Raw genomic sequence first — 19,853 nt, 5'->3', positions numbered from 1 at the left:
TTACAGAGAGAGATTGAATAGGTTGGGACTTTATTCCCTGGAGCGTAGAAGATTGAGGGGAGATTTGATAGAGGTGTATAAGATTTTGATGGGTGTAGATAGAGTGAATGCAAGCAGGCTTTTTCCGCTGAGGCTAGGGGAGAAAAAAACCAGAGGGCATGGGTTAAGGGTGAAAGGAGAAAAGTTTAAAGGGAATATTAGGGGGGGCTTCTTCACGCAGAGAGTGGTGGGAGTGTGGAATGAGCTGCCGGATAAAGTGGTAAATGCGGGGTCACTTTTAACATTTAAGAAAAACTTGGACGGGTTCATGGATGAGAGGGGTGTGGAGGGATATGGTCCAAGTGCAGGTCAGTGGGACTAGGCATAAAATGGTTCGGCACAGACAAGAAGGGCCAAAAGGCCTGTTTCTGAGCTGTAATTTTCTATGGTTCTATGGTTCTATGGAGGTAGCCTCAACTGCTTCACTGGGCAGAGAATTCCACAGATTCACAACCCTTTGCGTGCAGAAGTTCCTCCTCAACTCAGTCCTAAGTCTGCTCCCCCTTATTTTGAGGCTATGTCCCCTAGTTCTAGTTTCACCTGCCAGTGGAAACAACTTCCCAGCTTCTATCTTATCTATTCCCTTCATTAAACTGCCTTGTACAGTGCCTTCAGAGACCCCCACCAGTTCCAGACATCCCAAAGCATGTTACTGCCAATGAAGAGCTTTTCGAAAGCGTGGCAAACATTAAGTTGTCTCAGGGCACTCTGGGAGAGAAATAAATTCAGGAACAAAAAATCGATATCTCAGGACTTCCCAGAATGCTTTTTAGCTAATGTTATATTCCTGAGGTGCGGCCACTGTTGTAACATCGGTAACCGAGCAGCCAATTTGTGCACAGCAAGGTCCCAGTACTATAATGACTAGACCATTTGTTTTTCCTATGTCGATTGAGGTGTAAATATCCAGGACGCCAGGGAGAACTGTCCCGCTCTCTTTTGAAATCTTGCCCATGAGATCCACCCAAGAAGGGAGACGGGCCCTCAGTTTAGTATCTTATCTGAAAGATGGCATCACCAGCCATGCAGCACTTGCTCAGTGCTGCACTTCAAACGCTGGTCCCAAAAGATTCCATGCTCCCTTCACAGCTCCTTGAAAATGGAGTCACAGGTGGACAGAGTGGTGAAGAAGGCATTCGGCATGCTTGGTTTCATAGTTCAGAACATTGAATACAGGAGTTGGAACGTCTTGTTGAAGTTGTACAACACACTGGTAAGGCCACACTTGGAATACTGTGTACAGTTCTGGTCACCCTATTGTAGAAAGGATATTATTAAACTAGAAAGAGTGCAGAAAAGATTTACTGGGATGCTACCAGGACTTGATGGTTTGAGGAGAGGCTGGATAGACTGGGACTTTTTTCCCTGGAGAGTAGGAGGTTTAGGGGTGATCCTATAGAGGTCTATAAAATAATGAAGGGCATAGATCAGCTGGATCAGTGGTTCCCAAAGGGTGCGGCGCGCCACACTGGTGCGGCGAGAGAGGACGGCAAGTGTGGCGGGAAGATTCAAGGACAATCAAAGAAACATTTAAACATGGATTAGATATTTTTCCAAAGTGATTGTTTTATACTTTCTGGATGTCCCATGATCATATTATAAAGTAGTTGTTTCTATGTTATGAATCAAGCACTGCTGGGAGTTGTTTTTTTTTTAATGTATTTCTTATCAATAAAGAATTCGGTGTGGTGTGAGCAAATTTTTATTCCGAAAGTGCGGCCCAGTGAAAAAAGTTTGGGAACCACTGAGCCAGATAGTCAACATCTTTTCCCAAATGTAGGGGAGTCTAAAACTAGAGGGCATAGGTTTAAGGTGAGAGGGGAGAGATACAAAAGGATCCAGAGGGGCAATTTTTTCACACAGAGGGTGGTGAGTGTCTGGAACAAGCTGCCGGAGGTAGTAGTAGAGGTGGGTACAATTTTGTCTTTTAAAAAGCATTTAGACAGTTACATGGGTAAGATGGGTGTAGAGAGATATGGGCCAAACGCGGTTAATTGGGACTAGCTTAAGGGTTAAAAAAAAAGGCGGCATGGACAAGTTGGGCAGAAGGGCCTGTCTCCATGCTGTAAACCTCTATGATGCTATCAAAATTTTGAATACACCCTGCAGAACGATAATTGGTTGCCAAGTTGAAAAACTGTTCAGATTTTAATCTTCTTCCAATTCTTGGGTGAATGGACCAACTAATTGGACAGAAACAAATGAGTATCCTCCAGCCAACTGCAGTCTGCATTGATTCCTTTCCGAATATCGCCTCTGAATGTTAATTACCCTGTCTGAACTCCAATACATGCACATCAGAAGAGAGAGAGAGGTGGGAGTCTCCTAATCACAACATGCTCAGTAACCTCTTTATAAGCAGTGGTCGCTGGGATGGGGGGGTGGGGGGCGCAGCCAGGATATTTGGGAATGTCGTCTGGAGTGGTAGCAACTGGGCAGTTCAGTCCTTCTGCGAGGCATGTTAGCTACGACTCACCAATTTTTACAGATGCACCATAGAAAGCATCCTTTCTGGTTGTATCACAGCTTGGTATGGCTCCTGCTCTGTCCAAGACTGCGAGAAACTACAAAGGGTGGTGAATGAAGCCCAGTCCATCACTCAAACCGGCCTCCCATCCCATTGACTCTATCTGCACTTCCCAGTGCCTCGGGAAAGCAGCCAGGGTAATTAAGGACCACACGCACCCCGGACAGACTCTCTTCCACCTTCTTCCATCGGGAAAAAGATACAAAAGTCTGAGGTCACGTACCAACCGACTCAAGAACAGCTTCTTCCCTGCTGCTGTCAGACTTTTTGGCCGAGATTTTATGGCCTCGCTCGATTCCGGGGCAGGCATGTTGGTAAAATTCCAGCATTTGAATGGACCTACCATATACTAAGCTGATCTTTCCCTACACCCTAGCTGTGACTGTAACACTACATTCTGCACCCTCTCCTTTCCTTCTCTATGAACGGTATGCTTTGTATAGCGCGCAAGAAACAATACTTATCACTGTATGTTAATACATGTGACAATAATAAATCAAATCAATTTGATCAATTCAATTCACACCCCGATGCCAGAGATGCAGCAGCCAATAACTTGGATAGAGATGTGAGAACACTTTTATATTCTTTCATGGGATGTGGGCGTCACCAGGCTGGGACCACATTTGTTGCCCATCCCTAATTTATCCTTAGACTGAGTGGCTTGCTTGGTCATTTCAGAGGGCAGTTAAGAGTCAACCACACTGTGGCTGTGGAGTCACATGTAGGCCAGACCGGGTAAGAATGGCAGATTTCCTTCCGTAAAGGACATTAGTGAACCGGATGGGTTTTACAACAATCGACAATGGTTTCATGGTCACCACGGACTAGCTTTCAATTCCAGATTTATCGACTGGATTTAAATTCCAGCAGCTGCCATAGTGGGGTTTGAACCCGTGTCCCCCAGGGTTTTAACCTGGGCCTTTGGACATCGACATTACCCAGTGACGTTACCACTAGCCCCTCAGTTCTTCAGATTCTTTGACAGGTTTGTAGATATTTGAGACTATAATCTAACCATGTCAGTGGCAGGAACATTAATATCTCTCTCTTCATTCTATGAGGAAGGAACTGTGAGAGGGAATCACTCAACCGAGCCTCAAATCATAAAACCTCAGAGAAAGGTGCCATCATTACCTCAGAAAGTTCATCGTGAGATGGGCCAATCAAGGCCCCACTGAATTGAAGGACCACGCTTCAGAAAATGTGGCTTATAATTGATGAATAATTGCAGGAAGACTGGTCAGAGACAAGTTAAAAAAAAAGTAAACTTTAAATAAATAGCTGACAAAAATTAAATCTGGAAATTGCAAGTTCTCGGCCTGAGGGAGAATCTCGCTCATCGGGAGGCGAGTTTGGAGTTATCGGTACATCGAATTTGGGGCAGTCCTGATTTCCTGAAAATAATGGGCAGGATTCTCCGGCTGTGTCCGTGGAGGGACCCGTTGAGCGAGAATGGAAAATTTGGCCAAAACTCCATCCGTTCTCAGTGGCGCCGGAGAATCCCAGCTGGGAAGAAGGGCAGAAGTTTTCGGCCACTATCTGGGAAATCGGACATCTATGTTCTTTTCCCTTGAGGGAGAGACTTTGATCCACAAGCAGATTTCAGGGCTAACTTTTCTCTCTTTCTCGTCCAGAGGAAGGAAGCTGTAATGATGTTTGTTTAATTAGAAGCCAATATTTACACTGTTCTTCAGCCTTTCAACTTAGAACGTAGGAAAGGCTATCATTGGCTAATTACATATCTGGGGAAATCAGGTCTGATGAGTAACCTTCAGTGTGTGTGCTTTGTGATCCAAAGTGCAGGCATCTCACAGCATGAAGCAGCACAAAAGGAGGCCATTTGGCCCATTGTGACTGTGCTAGCCCTTTGAAAGTCCCACTCACCTGTTTTTTGTTCCCTCCATAGCCTTGCAATATGTTTCTTTTTCTAATATTTGTCCAATTCCCATGCACCCCGGACATACCCTCTTCCATCGGGAAAAAGATACAAAAGCCTGAGGTCACGTACCAACCGACTCAAGAACAGCTTCTTCCCTGCTGCTGTCAGACTTTTGAATGGACCTACCTCGCATTAAGTTGATCTTTCTCTACACCCCAGCTATGACTGTCACACTATATTCTGCACTCTCTCCTTTCCTTCTCCCCGAAGTATCATATAATCATAGAATCCCCACAGTGCAAAAGGAGGCCATTCAGCCCATCGAGTCTGTACCGGCAACAATCCCACCCAGGCCCTAACCCCGTAACCCCACATATTTACCCCGCTAATCCCTCCAACCTATGCATCCCGACATTAAGGGTTAATTTAGCATGGCCAATGCGGCTAACCCGCACACCTTTGGACTGTGAGAGGAAACTGGAGCACCCGGAGAAAACCCACACTATGAATGTTCTCTATGAAGTATCTTATGAACAGTAAGTTTTGTCTGTATAGAGTGCAGGAAACAATACTTTTCACTGTATGTTAATACATGAGACAATAATAAATCAGATCAAATCAAAGATTCTCTTGTGAAAGTTCCTGTTGAATCTGTTTCCACCGCCCTTTCAGACCACAACAACTCGCTGGGTAAAAGAATTATTTTTTCCCACAGATGCAACTTCATGCACGCTCTGAGGATGAATATTTCCTTTGGACCTTCTGAGAGTGATAATCATTTTCTGATGAGGATATTCAGAACGCAACTCAGGATTTTATTCGGAGCTACAGTAACATGTCGTTAGCCAACCATAAGGTACTTTTCACACTGATGCTGGCTTTCTCGAGCTTTCCAGGGAGGCGAATAGGAACATTTAATTCAAGGAGGTTGTCCTCTGGAGAAGGACAAGACTGAACTGCCAGGTTTCTGCTTCACCAGAATCAATTCATTTTCCCCAGGAGATCTGGGATGAGTTAATCATGAGGCCCTGAAAGAAAGCTCTTAAACAGTGGCTGGTAACTCTGAGCTTGAAGAAACACTAACAACAATAACCGCGCATTTATCAATCCCATTAAGAATACTGCGCTCTGCTCTGCATCTGAATAAGAAGCCATTCAGGCAGCTTTAGAAGTAAAAGGTGATTCTGCATTTGTACCCTGGAGTTCAATAGAAGCCAATTACCCTCCTTGATGGATGGTAACAGTCCCTCCAAAAACAACAGCAAGTTAATTCCCCTCTATCCCCCGTGGGAGGCCAATGGCCTACAAGATATTATTGCAAACTGCCAACGTGGGCTATTTCCTGTCACTCTATTGTGGCGAACTGCTTCCTCACACTCGCTTTTGTTTTTCCAAGGTGTATGATAAATGATGCTGCAGGGTCCCTCCAAATTGCTAAACCTTCCCAACGCCAACAGTGTCCAAAGCACAAGGGGTGAAAATCTACAATCATCACTAAGAAACCCAGTGAACGTATTGGGGAACTTTGCTCAGAGTGAGGAGAATGTGGAACTTAGTAGTTTAGATGCAGTTTGGATAGTGTGGTAAACCACTGTTAGCTTATTACCTGTATATGTGACATGCCTGGACACATGGCCCTACCTGGAACTCCTCCCCCCCCCCTCCCCCCCCCAGTCCAGGTATAAAGGCGACTGCTCCCCACCCACAAGCATTTCAGTGATAAATTCATAGAATCCCTACAGTGCAATGGGAGGCCGTTCGGCCCATCGAGTCTGCACCGACCACAATCCCACCCAGACCCTATCCCTGTAACCCCACATATTTACCCTGCTAATCCCCCTGACACTAGGGTCAATTTGGCATGGCCAATCAACCTAATCCCCCTAACCTACACATCTTGGGACACTAAGGGGCAATTTAGCATGGCCAATCCACCTAACCTGCACATCTTTGGAGTGTGGGAGGAAACCGGAGCACCCGGAGGAAACCCACGCAGACACGGGGAGAACGTGCAAACTCCACACAGATAGTGACTCAAGCCGGGAATCGAACCCGGGTCCCTGGCGCTGTGAGGCAGCAGCGCTAACCACTGTGCCACCGTGCCGCCCTCATTTCCACTAGTGCGGGAGATGGGTGCATTCCTAACATGGCCCGTTCCACTGCCGGGGTTGGCGCCTCCGAGTCCCCGCAGTAGGGTTGGGACAGGTTCTGAATGATGAATGGCTAGCCGCTAGCCTCGATCCGGGAACCTTTTGAGAGGCAAGTTCAGAAGGTCTTACCCACAAACATGTCTTGTTTCTCTCTCCACAGACACTGCCAGACAGGCTGAGCATTTCCAGAATTTTCTATTTTTATTTCAGATTTCCAGCATCTGAAGTATTTGCTTTTATCACACTGTATTTATATAACGCCTGCATTGTTATTGTAACAAATTGTCCCAAGTTGCTCTTCCCAAAAGTGAAATCAGACCAAATTTGACCCCTCGGCACCTTATAGCTCATGATGAGTTCTGAATGTAGTCCCTACTGTAATGCTTGTGCACAGCAGGATCCCACAGTAGCAATGTGATACTAGAGTTATAGTGGTTTTACAGCATGGAAACAGGCCCTTTGGCCCGACTCATCCATGCTGCCCTTTTTTTTAAACCACTAAGCTAGTCCCAATTGCCCACATTTGGCCCATATCCCTCTATATCCATCTTACCTATGTAACTGCCTAAATGCTTTGTAAAGACAAAATTGTACCCGCCTCTACTACGACCTCTGGCAACTTGTTCCAGACACTCACCACCCTCTGTGTGAAAAATTTGCCCCTCTGGACTCTTTTGTATCTCTCCCCTCTCACCTTAAACCTATACCCTCTAGTTTTAGACTCCCCTACCTTTGGGAAAAGATATTAACTATCTAGCTGATCTCTGCCCCTCATTATTTTATAGACCTCTATAAGATCACCCCTCAGCCTTCTCGCTCCAGAGAAAAAAGTCCCAGTCTATCCAGCCTCTCCAATCCATCAAGTTTCAGTAGCATCCTAGTAAATCTTTTCTGCACTCTTTCTAGTTTAATAATATCCTTTCTATAATATATAATATATAAGACCTCTATAAGATCACCCCTCAGCCTTCTACGCTCCAGGGAAAAAGTCCCGTCAGATAACCTGCTTTTGTGTTATTGGCTGAGGGCTAAATATTGACTGGGACACCTGGAAGACTACTCTTCCGAACAGTGGCCTAGGGAGCATCGATACCCATCGGGAAGCTTTAATGTCTTATCTGTAAGGTGGGGAATGGCAACCAATGACACTACGCCACCTAGCGTGGACCAATCAGCAACATGTTGGAGACACTCGACACGAGCGCTTACAAAAGTACGCTCCCTTTAATCGTTACTGATGGAAAACTTAGCAATATTTTTGCTGGAAGGATTAATCGAAACGTGCATTTTAACAAATGATGGTGAGGTTCAGAAAGTAGCAACCTCTATTCATACAACTCCTAAAATTATCTCGCAGCGACTGGGGAAGAAGCGACGATTCTTCAGGAAGCAGCTCACTGCTGCACATTCCGGAAACTTCTGGAATATTTTCACAGTAAGCTGTGATTCCGCTCCTCCCCACCCCACAGCAAAGAACAGAAGGATAAGAAGAAGCATTTGGTCCACTCTTACCTTCTCTGCCAGCCAGCCTATATGCCGTATCTCTCGACACCCAGCTATCCCCGTCCTCCCCAGCTGATCTTTGATCTCCGCGATGACCTTGGTTGTCAGGGTGTTGACATTGGCCTGAATGGTGTTGAACCAGGCTTGGGTGGTGCTGGGGTCCTTACATCGCAGGACAACCGTGTACTTGCAGTCAGGGGAATGCAGCTCAAACTGCCTGAAGGAAAGAGCAATGGAGTCAGGTCAGCATTCACCAATCAGCAAACCCTTCACCATTCCGAGCAGCAGCGAGCCCCATTCTCTCGCTGTGTTCACGTGCCAGACCCTGGGAACAGCCCAATCTGTAACAGAGAAACCTCAACTGCCACCTGCGTTCCACACCCTTAGAATAACAGAAACATAGGAACGGGAGGAGGCTATTCAGCCCCTTGAGCCTGTTCCGTCATTCAATGAGATAGTGGCTGATCATAGAAGAATCATAGAATCCCTACAATGGAAAAGGAGGCTATTCGGCCCATCGAGTCTGCACCGACCATAATCCCAGCCAGACCCTATCCCCATAACCCCACATATTTACCCCGCTACCCCACCTAACCTACGCATCCCGGGAGACTAAGGGGCAACTTAGCACGGCCAATCAACCTAACCCACACATCTTTGCACTGTGGGAGGAAACCGGAGCATCTGGAAGAAACCCGCGGAGACACGGGGAGAATGTGCAAATTCCACACAGACAATGACCCAAGCCGGGAATCAAATCCAGGTCCCTGGCGCTGTGAGGCAGCAGTGCTAACCACTGTGCCACCGCACTGTCCAACTCTGTCTTTGCCCCATAACCTTTCTTACCCTTGCTTAACATAAATAGAGCCGGCATGCCTCTCAGCGTCAGGGAACTGGATTCGATTCCCGGCTTGGCTCACTGTCTGTGCAGAGTCTGCACATTCTCCCCATGTCTGCGTGGGTTTCCTCTGGGTGCTCCGGTTTCCTCCCACAGTCCCAAAGACGTGCCGATTAGGTGCATTGACCATGCTAAATTCTCCCTCAGTGTGCCCGAACAAAGTGCCGGAGTGTGGCGACTAGGGGATTTTCACAGTAACTTCATTGCAGTGTTAATGTGACACTCATAAATAAACTAAAGAAAACTAAATCCTGAGATTGATAGATTTAAAAGGAACAGTGTCAATTGTGATTTGTGGAGGAGGGTTCCAAACTTTGATTATCCTGAGTCCCTACAACCAATCACAACAAGCGGGAGATTTGCCCTGGTCGCGGCGGCTTTTACCTTTTATCTTTAAAAAATTATTTTATGGGATGTGAAAGTGGTTGGCCCTTCCCTAATTACTCACTGAGAAGGTGGTGGTGAGCTGCCTTCTGGAACCACTGCAGTCTCTGAGGTGTAGGTACACCCACAGTGCTGTTAGGGAAGGAGTTCCAGGATTTTGACCCAGTGACAGTGAATGAATGGCCGATATATTTCCGAGTCAGGATGGCGGGTGGCTCGGAGGGGAACTTGCAGGTAGTGGTGTTCCCAGGTATCTGCTGCCCTTGTCCTCCTAGATGGCAGAGGGTGCTGGTTTGGAAGGTGATTCCTGGGCCTCTGTGCTGCAGTTACATGCTTGGTGTTCCCTATCTACAAGTTGCAAAGACACACACAAACAGTTGTGCTCGCCCTGTGACAGCCTCTGGGGCACAGCGCGAGGGTAAGGGAGGGACAGTGAAATGTGTGACAAAGATTGGGGCAAAGGCTGTCTAAAATGAAACTGAGGGCAGTTCAATGTCAATCTGCTACAGCAGGCAAGGGAGATGCACAGTTAGAACGATGGAAAAATGTTGCGGCATGATTCATAGGAGGCTCCAATGAGGGAGGTTCTGTTCTGTTGCAAGAGTTGTGTGTGGTTTTAGTGATATTTCTAGAGAGACGCAGCCTGGAATACACAGACATCACGTGGAATGCTGAAATCCTATACCAGAGCCAGAGTGTTCATTGGCAAAGCACAGCTTCCGGAGTGTGACTGAACAAGAGTAGCTGTTTAAACTGAGTGACTCGCATCAAGCGGCATTGTAAAACTGTAAAGCTCAGGATGTACACAGCCCAGGTTAGATTAGCATTGCTGGGATAAAAACAGAAAGTGCTGTGAACTGAGAGAGAGAGTGTTAGTGAGCGCAATTTTCCCAAAAAGTGACAGTGTCATTCAGTTGGAGAAAACAGGCGGGATTTGCGTCGGCATGCCTGCCATGAATCTTAAAGTTTAAATTAAAGTTTATTAGTGTCACAAGGAGGCTTACATTAACACTGCAGTGAAGCTACTGTGAAAATTCTCTAATCACCACACTCCGGCCCCTGTTTGGGTACACTGAGGGAGAATTTAGCACGGCCAATGCACTTAACCAGCACATCTTTGGAGTGGGGGAGGAAACCGGAGCACAGGTGGAAATGGTGGTGAAGAAAGCATATGGCACACTTGCCTTCATCGGCCGGGGCATCAAGTATGAAAATTGGCAAATTATGTGAGTTATATAAAACATTTGGAATACTGTGTCCAATTCTGGTCGCCACACTACCAGAAAGACGTGGAGGCTTTGGAGAGAGTACAGAAAAGGTTTACCAGGATGTTGCCTGGTATGGAGGGTATTAGCTATGAGGAGAGATTGAATAAACTGGGATTATTCTCCCTGGAAAGACGGAGGCTGAGGGGCGACCTGATAGAAGTTTATAAAATTATGAGAGGTATAGATAGGGTGAACAGTTGGAAGCTTTTTCCAAGGGTAGAAATGACAATTATAAGGGGGCACAAGTTGAAGGTAAGGGGGGAAAGGTTGAACAGAGATGTGCGGGGGGAAGTTTTTTTACACAGAGGGTGGTGGGGGCCTGGAATGCACTGCCAAGTGAGGTGGTTGAGGCAGATACATTAGCCACATTTAAGATTTATCTTGATAGGCTCATGAACAAACGGGGAATAGAGAGATACAAGTAGTTGGTCTATACAGGACAATGTGATTGGTGCAGGTTTGACAGGCTGAAGGGCCTGTTCCTGTGCTGTACTGTTCTTTGTTCTTGGTCTTTGTTCCAAGGATAAACGTTGGCCAGGAGACCAGGGAGAATGTTCCGGAGCCATTTAACCTGTGAGGGCAGCTAGGTCCTGCGTTTAACGTCTCCACGAGAGAGAAGATTTGAGTTTGTAACACCATCCCTGGTGCATTTCCCTTGCCTACTCTGATAGAATATAAAACTCCTTCAGTGAAACCCGACCACCCCGAGCACCTTCTGAATTACATTACTATTCCTGTCGGCGGAAGTAAGTTTATTTATAGACTCCTTAAAGGATATTTGTGCCGGGTCTGATCCTGTTTGCGAAGGCTAATTAAAGAGAAAGGAAGTAAGGTTACCTGTTTTCTGGGTCGGGGGTGCTGAAACTTCGCGTGACGTAACACATCTTCAGCGGAATGCTCTTCCAGTCTTTGGAGTCACTGGCGAGTGAGAACGGAGGGGTGGAGGGAGATTCTGTGGCCACGGAACCCAGCCTGGGGGACTCTGGAGGGAGAGTTTCCCACCCGAGCTCAGAGACCGGAGAGGTCTTCTTGATGTAAGGCGTGGCTTCTCTCATATACTTCACTAAAAAGGGGGGAAAACACAATAACTGGGTAAAGAGAGAGAATTCGACATTACTATTCCAGTTTTAGAAACCCATTTTCTAAACAAGCAGCCCCAGCTGTGAGGAGATTGGGCAGGGTAGCTCTCTACCCTCTGGGAGCCACTGGGACAGAAACCAAGCGTGTGTGCTAGAACACAGGGATTGGAAATCGGAATAGCGGCTCAGACACACAGTATCATCACCCTGGACTTGCAATAAAACAGAGTCAGCCAGGGACCGAGAGAGCTCGGAACTGTTTCGAGGGCAATGGCAGAACGTTTGACCAGTGCAATGGCACGGGGCACGCCATAGTGATGGGCACACAGTTCGACCACTCGGCTGTCAGCTGTCTGCCTGCTGGCAGCACCTTCATCCCCGTGTCAGAAGGTTATGGCTTCAAATCCCACTCCGGATACATGAGCACAAAAAGCCAGGCAGAGACTCCCAGTGCAGTGCTGAGGGAGTGCCGCACTGTCAGAGGGTCAGTGCTGAGGGAGTGCCGCACTGTCAGAGGGTCAGTGCTGAGGGAGTGCCGCACTGTCAGAGGGTCAGTGCTGAGGGAGTGCCGCACTGTCAGAGGGTCAGTGCTGAGGGAGTGCCGCACTGTCAGGGGGTCAGTGCTGAGGGAGTGCCGCACTGTCAGGGGGTCAGTGCTGAGGGAGTGCCGCACTGTCAGAGGGTCAGTACTGAGGGAGTGCCGCACTGTCAGAGCGTCAGTACTGAGGGAGTGCCGCACTGTGAGAGGGTCAGTACTGAGGGAGTGCCACACTGTGAGAGGGTCAGTACTGAGAGAGTGCGGCACTGTCAGAGGGTCAGTACTGAGGGAGTGCCGCACTGTCAGAGGGTCAGTACTGAGGTAGTGCCGCACTGTGAGAGGGTCAGTACTGAGGGAGTGCCGCACTGTGAGAGGGTCAGTACTGAGGGAGTGCCGCACTGTGAGAGGGTCAGTACTGAGAGAGTGCCGCACTGTCAGAGGGTCAGTACTGAGGGACTGCCGCACTGTCAGAGGGTCAGTGCTGAGGGTGTGCTGCACTGTCAGAGGGTCAGTACTGAGGGAGTGCCGCACTGTCAGAGGGTCAGTACTGAGGGAGTGCCGCACTATCAGAGGGTCAGTGCTGAGGGAGTGCCGCACTGTCAGAGGGTCAGTGCTGAGGGAGTGCCGCACTGTCAGAGGGTCAGTACTGAGGGAGCGCCGCACTGTCAGAGGGTCAGTGTCAGTGCTGAGGGAGTGCCGCACTGTCAGAGGGTCAGTACTGAGGGAGTGCCGCACTGTCAGAGGGTCAGTACTGAGGGAGTGCCACACTGTCAGAGGGTCAGTACTGAGGGAGTGCTGCACTGTCAGAGGGTCAGTGCTGAGGGAGTGCCACACTGTCAGAGGGTCAGTACTGAGGGACTGCTGCAATGTCAGAAGGTCAATACTGAGGGAGTGCTGCACTGTCAGAGGGTCAGTACTGAGGGAGTGCTGCACTGTCAGAGGGTCAGTGCTGAGGGAGTGCTGCACTATCAGATGGTCAGTGCTGAGGGAGCGCCACACTGTCAGAGGGTCAGTACTGAGGGAGTGCTGCACTATCAGAGGGTCAGTGCTGAGGGAGTGCTGCAATGTCAGAGGGTCAGTACTGAGGGAGTGCTGCAATGTCAGAGGGTCAGTACTGAGGGAGTGCTGCACTGTCAGAGGGTCAGTGCTGAGGGAGCGCCGCACTGTCAGAGGTGCAATCTTTGGCTCACATGTAAAACTAAGGCTCTGTGAGCTTTTTCAGGCTGACATAAAAGATCCCATGGCATTATTTCAGGAAAATGATTCCCTGTGTCAGGGCCACAATTCCCTGAACTAACATCCCAAAAAAACGTAGATTATCGGTCCATTTTTGCATTGCTGTTTGTGGAGTCTTGCTATGTACAAATTAGCTGCTGTACTTCTTACAATACCGCAAACCACAATGCCTAAGCTTCAAAAGTATTTAATTAGCTGTAACGAGCTTTGGTATATCCTGAGGGCATGAAAGGTGCTATATATCTACTACCTACAGTGGTTAGCACTGCTGCCTCGCAGCGGCTGGGACCCGGGTTCAATTCCAGCCTTGGGTGACTGTCTCCACTGAGTGAAGTTTGCACGTTCTCCCCTTGTCTGTGTGGCTTTCCTCAGGGTGCTCCGGTTTCCTCCCACAGTCTGAAGCTGTGCAGGTTAGATGGATTGGCCATGCTAAATGCACAGGGCTATGGGGATATGGTGGATTGGGCATTGATAAGATATTGTTTTGGAGAGTTGATGCAGACACAATGGACTGAATGGCCTCTTCTGCACAGTAAGGATTCTATGGTTTTCCTCCAAATTTATACCAAATGGAAGTTTCTCAATGATTCGAATTGCCATTTAAATTCTGCCCCATCACATCAGCGGCCTGAAGTACACAATTAATTATTTTTGCTCTGAAACTACTCGTGTCGTGCTGGAAAAAAACTCGCCGGGGTTTCCCCTAAACTTGCTGCATCTCCGCCACCGCGAGGAGTGTGCTGTAAACTCTTGTTTATGCAGATAGATAGGGACAAATGTCGGAAATGTAAGTGTGTCGGAAAGGGAGCAATCCCGAGGGAATTAGTAAAGTCAACCGCAATCCCATGACACAAGAAAACATCTTTAAATGGCTGGGAGGACTGGGAGTGTCGAGGCAAGTAAACAGTGACTGGGGGAACTCCCCCGCACATTTCACAGCCACTCTCTGCTGACTGAACAATCGAGTGGATCCCAGATCACTGTGATTAAACATCGTGGCAAATAGTCACAGAGAACTATTCAGCAAAAACAACTTGCATTTGTAAAGTGTCTGGAATATTGTATCGATAATGACTTCAATCAGGTTTATATGAGTTTGGCCTGTTGGTGTATGACCTCCCTGTTTAAAGAGTCAATTGATGGGCCAATCGACTCAAGCTTCTTCCCTGCTGCCATCAGACTTTTGAATGGACTTACCTCGCACTAAGCTGATCTTTCTCTACACCCTAGCTATGACTGTAACCCTACATCCTGCACTCTCTCCCTTCCTTCTCTATGAATGGTATGCTGGATAGCGCACAAGAAACAATACTTTTCACTGCATGCTAATACTTGTGACAATAATAAATCAAATCAAATCAATCAGGGAGTCTTTTCCTTGTATTTAACTGGGAGTGTCAGTTCCTCTGGCACTCCTGAAGGTAGACCGCTGACTGATAGCACTCTGTGTACTGCTGTTGGAATTGTAAATAGAGGGTTTTTGGTGAAGGGACTTCTGTCTCTAAAGACTTATTACAGTGTTGCAATGTGAAACATCCCAACAAATTGGAACAGGGACATTATTAAACCAAAGTTGACACCAAGCTATGAGAGAATATTGGAATGGGTGACCAAAGTCAAAGAAATAGGGTTTGAAGGCTTTTCTTAAAGAATGAGCGAGAGAGAGAGAGGGAGAGGGAGACAGAGAGAGACGGAGAGGTTAGGGAGGGAATCCCAGAGATAAGGTCCAGGCAACTTACATTTCCTTACAGTGCAACAGGTAACAGGCTCTCACAACCTGTTAGAACCAAAATTGGAGTAGTGCAGAGACCTCAAAAGGTTATAGGACTGGAGGAAATTATAGAGATTCATCCCCTCCAGCGTGTGATAAGAAAGAAAACAGGGGACAGTGACATGGAGTGTGTCTTGTATCAGGTCCTGGTGATTATATTCTCATTATAATATGTGATTGATGTCCTTCCAGTTTTTGCTTCATTAATCACAAGCTGATCCGCCCGCTGACTCCTCTGTCACTGATGAAACTGTATCCGGTCAGCTTTCCGTTACAGTTCAGCTTTTGAAGTCGCGTATGAGCTGCCAGAGTTAGAATAGAGTAAGTGAGAAACCAACTCTGGTTGAAGCATTGCATGTGGGAGCCAGCCCTGGATCATAGCCGGGAAACCTCACCATGCAACAGGGAGAGCTAAAGGACCCGGACACCAGGAAACTTGCATTCCACACAAAGAAAATAACCTTCTCCCTTGTCTTCCATTTTAATCTCCCTTCTCTTGATGCTGTAGTGTTGATCCGTGGGGATGTATATGTTTAAAACCACCAACAACACGTACACACACACATTCACAGACAGATATACACACACAGGCATGCACGCACACACAGACACCGCATGCACACAGACACACATGCACATGGGCACACACACACATGGACACAGGCACGCACGCATACGAACACACACATGGGCATGCACACGGGCACACAAGCACACATACATGCATGCACACAGACACACACACAGACGCACACGGGCACGCACACAGACACAGACGCACACGGGCACGCACACATGCTGCACACAGACACAGACACTCCTGGGCATTCAGTGACAGAGAGAATAATCTCTGGTTAACCCAAAATGAATTGTGAAGGTCACAAGTAATGACCTGACTGGGATCTACTGACATGGGGTGAAATGGGGATTGAACTTGGAACTGTGCAGGACCACACAGGGCACACACAAAGCACACGCAGAGCACACGCAGAGCTGTGTAAAATCCAGATGAATGATCAGGGAGAAAAATGTCTTTGAAAAGTTTACTTCTATAGGATGAACTCAAAATGTTGGTGTTCTGATAAAAGTGAAACTTGCACAAAGCTTTCTGAACGACCTTGGATTATTGCAATGTTCCAGACAATTGCAAAAGTCTCCCTTCAATAATTCTGGATAATTGCCAAGCAAATGAAAGATGAGAACTTCCCACACCCAATGTAACTCACTGTAACTGTGGACAGGTTACATAAGAACACACAAAATGGGAGCCAGTGAGGCCACTCGGTCCATTGAGTCTGTTCCACCAGTCAATAGGTTCATGGCGGATCTGATTGTGGCTTCAATTCCATTCTTCAGCCTGTTCCCTAGAATCTTGGATTCCTCAACAGTTCAAACATCCCTCTAACTCAACCTCAAATATACTCAATGTCTCAGCCTCGTAGGGTAGAGAATTCCAGAGAAAATCAACCCTCAGCGAAGAGATTCCCCCTCATTGTCATGTTAAATGGGTGAGCTCTTTATTCTGAAACTGTGCTTCAAGGCTCAATTCCCCCCGAGGGGAAACATCCTCCCGTTTCCCCAAAGATCCACAGACCGGGATTCACATTCACAGTCCCTCGAAAACCCACCACAGGAACTAGTGACCCTGAGTGACCCTGAGTGGACATCACCTTCACACTGAGGGGCAACTGACAACAACGGTGACAATGACCCGGTTAACCCCCCCCCCCCCCCCCCCCACCCCCCGCACCCCCTTCAGAATCATATATGTTTCAATAAGATCACTTCTCATTTTCCTAAACTCCAACGAGTACCAACCTCCTCAAATTTTCCTCATAAGATGACCCCTTCATCCCAGGAATCAGCCCAGTGAATCTTCTCTAAACTGAATACAAGGATATCTCTTCTTGGTGGCACGGTGGCACAGTGGTTAGCACTGCTGCCTCACAGCGCCAGGGACCCAGGTTCAATTCCAGCCTCGGCTGACTGTCTGTGTGGAGTCTGCACGTTCTCCCCGTGTCTGCGTGGATTTCCTCCGGGTGCTCCGGTTTCCTCCCACACTCCAAAGATGTTCAGGTTAGGTTGATTGGCCATGATAAATTGCCCCTTAGTGTCAGGGGTTTAGCAGGGTAAATATATGTGATTACAGGGATTGGGCCTGGGTGGGATTGTGGTCGGTGCAGGCTCGATAGGCTGAATGGCCTCCTTCTGCACTGTAGGAATTCTATGATTCTATGAATAGGGAAACCGTAATTCTGTACAAACAGCTAAATGCATTTGCACTTATGTCGTGTACCTTTTTAGCAAGAATTTATTCCTTTTACATTCTACCCCCCTTTCGATAAGGGACAACATTCCATTTGCCTTCCTAATTTGCCCTCCTATTTGAGGTTGTTTTTGTTAGAGAGAAGAAGGTTAAGAGGTGACTTAATAGAGGCATACAAGATGATCGGAGGATTAGATAGGGTGGACAGTGAGAGCCTTTTTCCTCGGATGGTGTTGGCTAGCACGAGGGGACATAGCTTTAAATTGAGGGGTGATAGATATAGGACAGATGTCAGAGGTAGTTTCTTTACTCAGAGAGTAGTAAGGGCGTGGAATGCCCTGCCTGCAGCAGCAGTGGATTCACCATCATTAAGGGCATTTAAAGGGTTATTGAATAAACATATGGATGATATTGGAATAGTGTAGGTTAGATGGGCTTTAGATTGGTTTCACTGGTCGGCGCAACATCGAGGGCCGAAGGGCCTGTACTGCGCTGTAATGTTCTATGTTCTATATTAATCGCTTGCTGTACCTCCTTTTCTTCCTATCTTTTTAAAATATTGAATATTTTTGAATATTCTGTTCCCAGCATTGGTCACTTTGCAACCACATCTCTCGAATGGCAATACCAGACTGATATGTTTCTGTCAGTTTGCTTATCTTGTCTTTTCAGGTAAAGAGTTCCGAATTTTGTCCTTTACCATTCCTCTCCACTCTGACCCTATTTGTCGATATGTTCTTCTGTTTGTGACCCAACTCCCTCTTTCCCCGTACTGCTGCTGGTGACCTTTGAATGTTGACCTTTCTCTGAAGCCAGTCTTTGAGCCACGTATTGAGCTTTCTAATCTTATTTACTCTCCGCCAATTTGATTGTGACCCGGCTGATAATCCAGGGTTGTTCAATGTAGTGGCTGTGTTTTATTTTAAAAAGCTCCGAGTTGCTCTTACTCCCTCAGCAGACCCTCCTTATTAGACTGATCCCTGGCACCAACCTGGACCACAGAAACTGGATCCTTCCCTCCCACTACGAGTTCTTCTCCAGCCCTGAGGAGACAGCCTTAACCCTGGCACCAGGCGGACAACATAGTGTTCACGCCCTCCACTTTGAAGCACTGTGTCTAGCTCCCTAACTGTACCATCTCCAACTAACATTCCTTTCCACTCTTCCCACTTGAATGTTCCTCTGCACCATGGTACTCTGGTCAGACTGCTCATTCTCCCTGCTCTGGTCCCCATGAGCTGCAAGAACTTCAAACCTGTTGGACAATTACAAGGGCTAAGGTTCCTCCAGTGCTACCTTCTGGGCCACTGTGTCTGCCTCGCTCATGGTCGCACCCTCCTGTTCCTGGCTAAATCTGATGAGGCATGTACCTGCCTCCTGGAAACATGTCCGGGCGTCTTCCCCCCTCCCTGATGTGTCACCGAGTCTGTAGACACTCACTGCAGATGTGGATAACACTGCTGTCCTTCAGGTTGTTGCAGACAAACATTCAAACTAGGAGTAGGCCACTCAGCACCCCCAGCCTGCTCCGTCATTCAATAAGATCATGACTGATCGGATTGTAACCCCGACTCCACATTCCTGCCGACCCCCCGATAACCTTTCACCCCCTCGTTAATCAAGAACCTATCTAGCTCTGCCTCAAATATATTCAAAGATTCCGCCTTTTGAGACAACCTGCTGAGAGAAAAAATATTCTCCTCATCTCTGCCACAGATGGGCAACCCTTTATTTTTAAACAGTGACCCCTAGTTCTAGATTCTTTGACAAGAGGAAACATCCTCTCCACATCCACCCAGTTATGGAATCCCTACAGTGCAGAAGGAGTCCATTCAGCCCATCGACCACAATTCCACCCAGTCTCTATCCCCATAACCCCATGTATTTACAATTTAGCACGGCCAATCAACCTAACTCACACATCTTTGGACTGTGGTGGGGGGAGGGGAACCGGAGCACCCGGAGGAAACCCACGCAGATACGGGGAGAACGTGCAAACTCCACACAGACAGTGACCCGAGGCTGGAATTGAAGCCGGGTCCCTGGCGCTATGAGGCAGCAGCGGTAACCACTGTGCCACCCAATACTGTCAATACCCCTCAGGGTCTTATATGTTTCAATTAAGCTGCCTCTTACTCTTCTAAACTCCAGCAGATACAAGCCCAGCCTGTGCGGCCTCTCCTCATGCTGCTCTGAGAGGGAGTATATATTGTAGCCCCTTCCTGATTTATTCTGCTCACTGTGACATTTCCTGCAGAGAGAAAAAGACACAAAGTAAAATGTTGCTTCTTCAAATCTATCGAATACTAATC

General features: G+C 47.5%; 1 protein-coding gene across 1 annotated transcript in view; it reads right to left on the bottom strand.

Moving 5' to 3' along the window:
• Window positions 1-19,853, bottom strand: part of sntb1 (syntrophin, basic 1) — a 115,370-nt gene that overhangs the window by 25,711 nt on the left and 69,806 nt on the right. The window contains exons 3-4 of the mRNA XM_078216887.1: window positions 11,489-11,714; window positions 8,111-8,318 (exon numbers count right to left, since the gene is read on the bottom strand). Coding sequence (XP_078073013.1) covers window positions 8,111-8,318; window positions 11,489-11,714 — 434 coding nt within the window. The remainder of the gene's footprint in view (window positions 1-8,110; window positions 8,319-11,488; window positions 11,715-19,853) is intronic.

Source organism: Mustelus asterias, chromosome 7 (assembly GCF_964213995.1).
Source record: "Mustelus asterias chromosome 7, sMusAst1.hap1.1, whole genome shotgun sequence".
Lineage (NCBI taxonomy): Eukaryota > Metazoa > Chordata > Chondrichthyes > Carcharhiniformes > Triakidae > Mustelus > Mustelus asterias.
The sequence above is the reverse complement of the archived record's forward strand: the minus strand, read 5'-3'. Positions and strand labels throughout refer to the sequence as shown.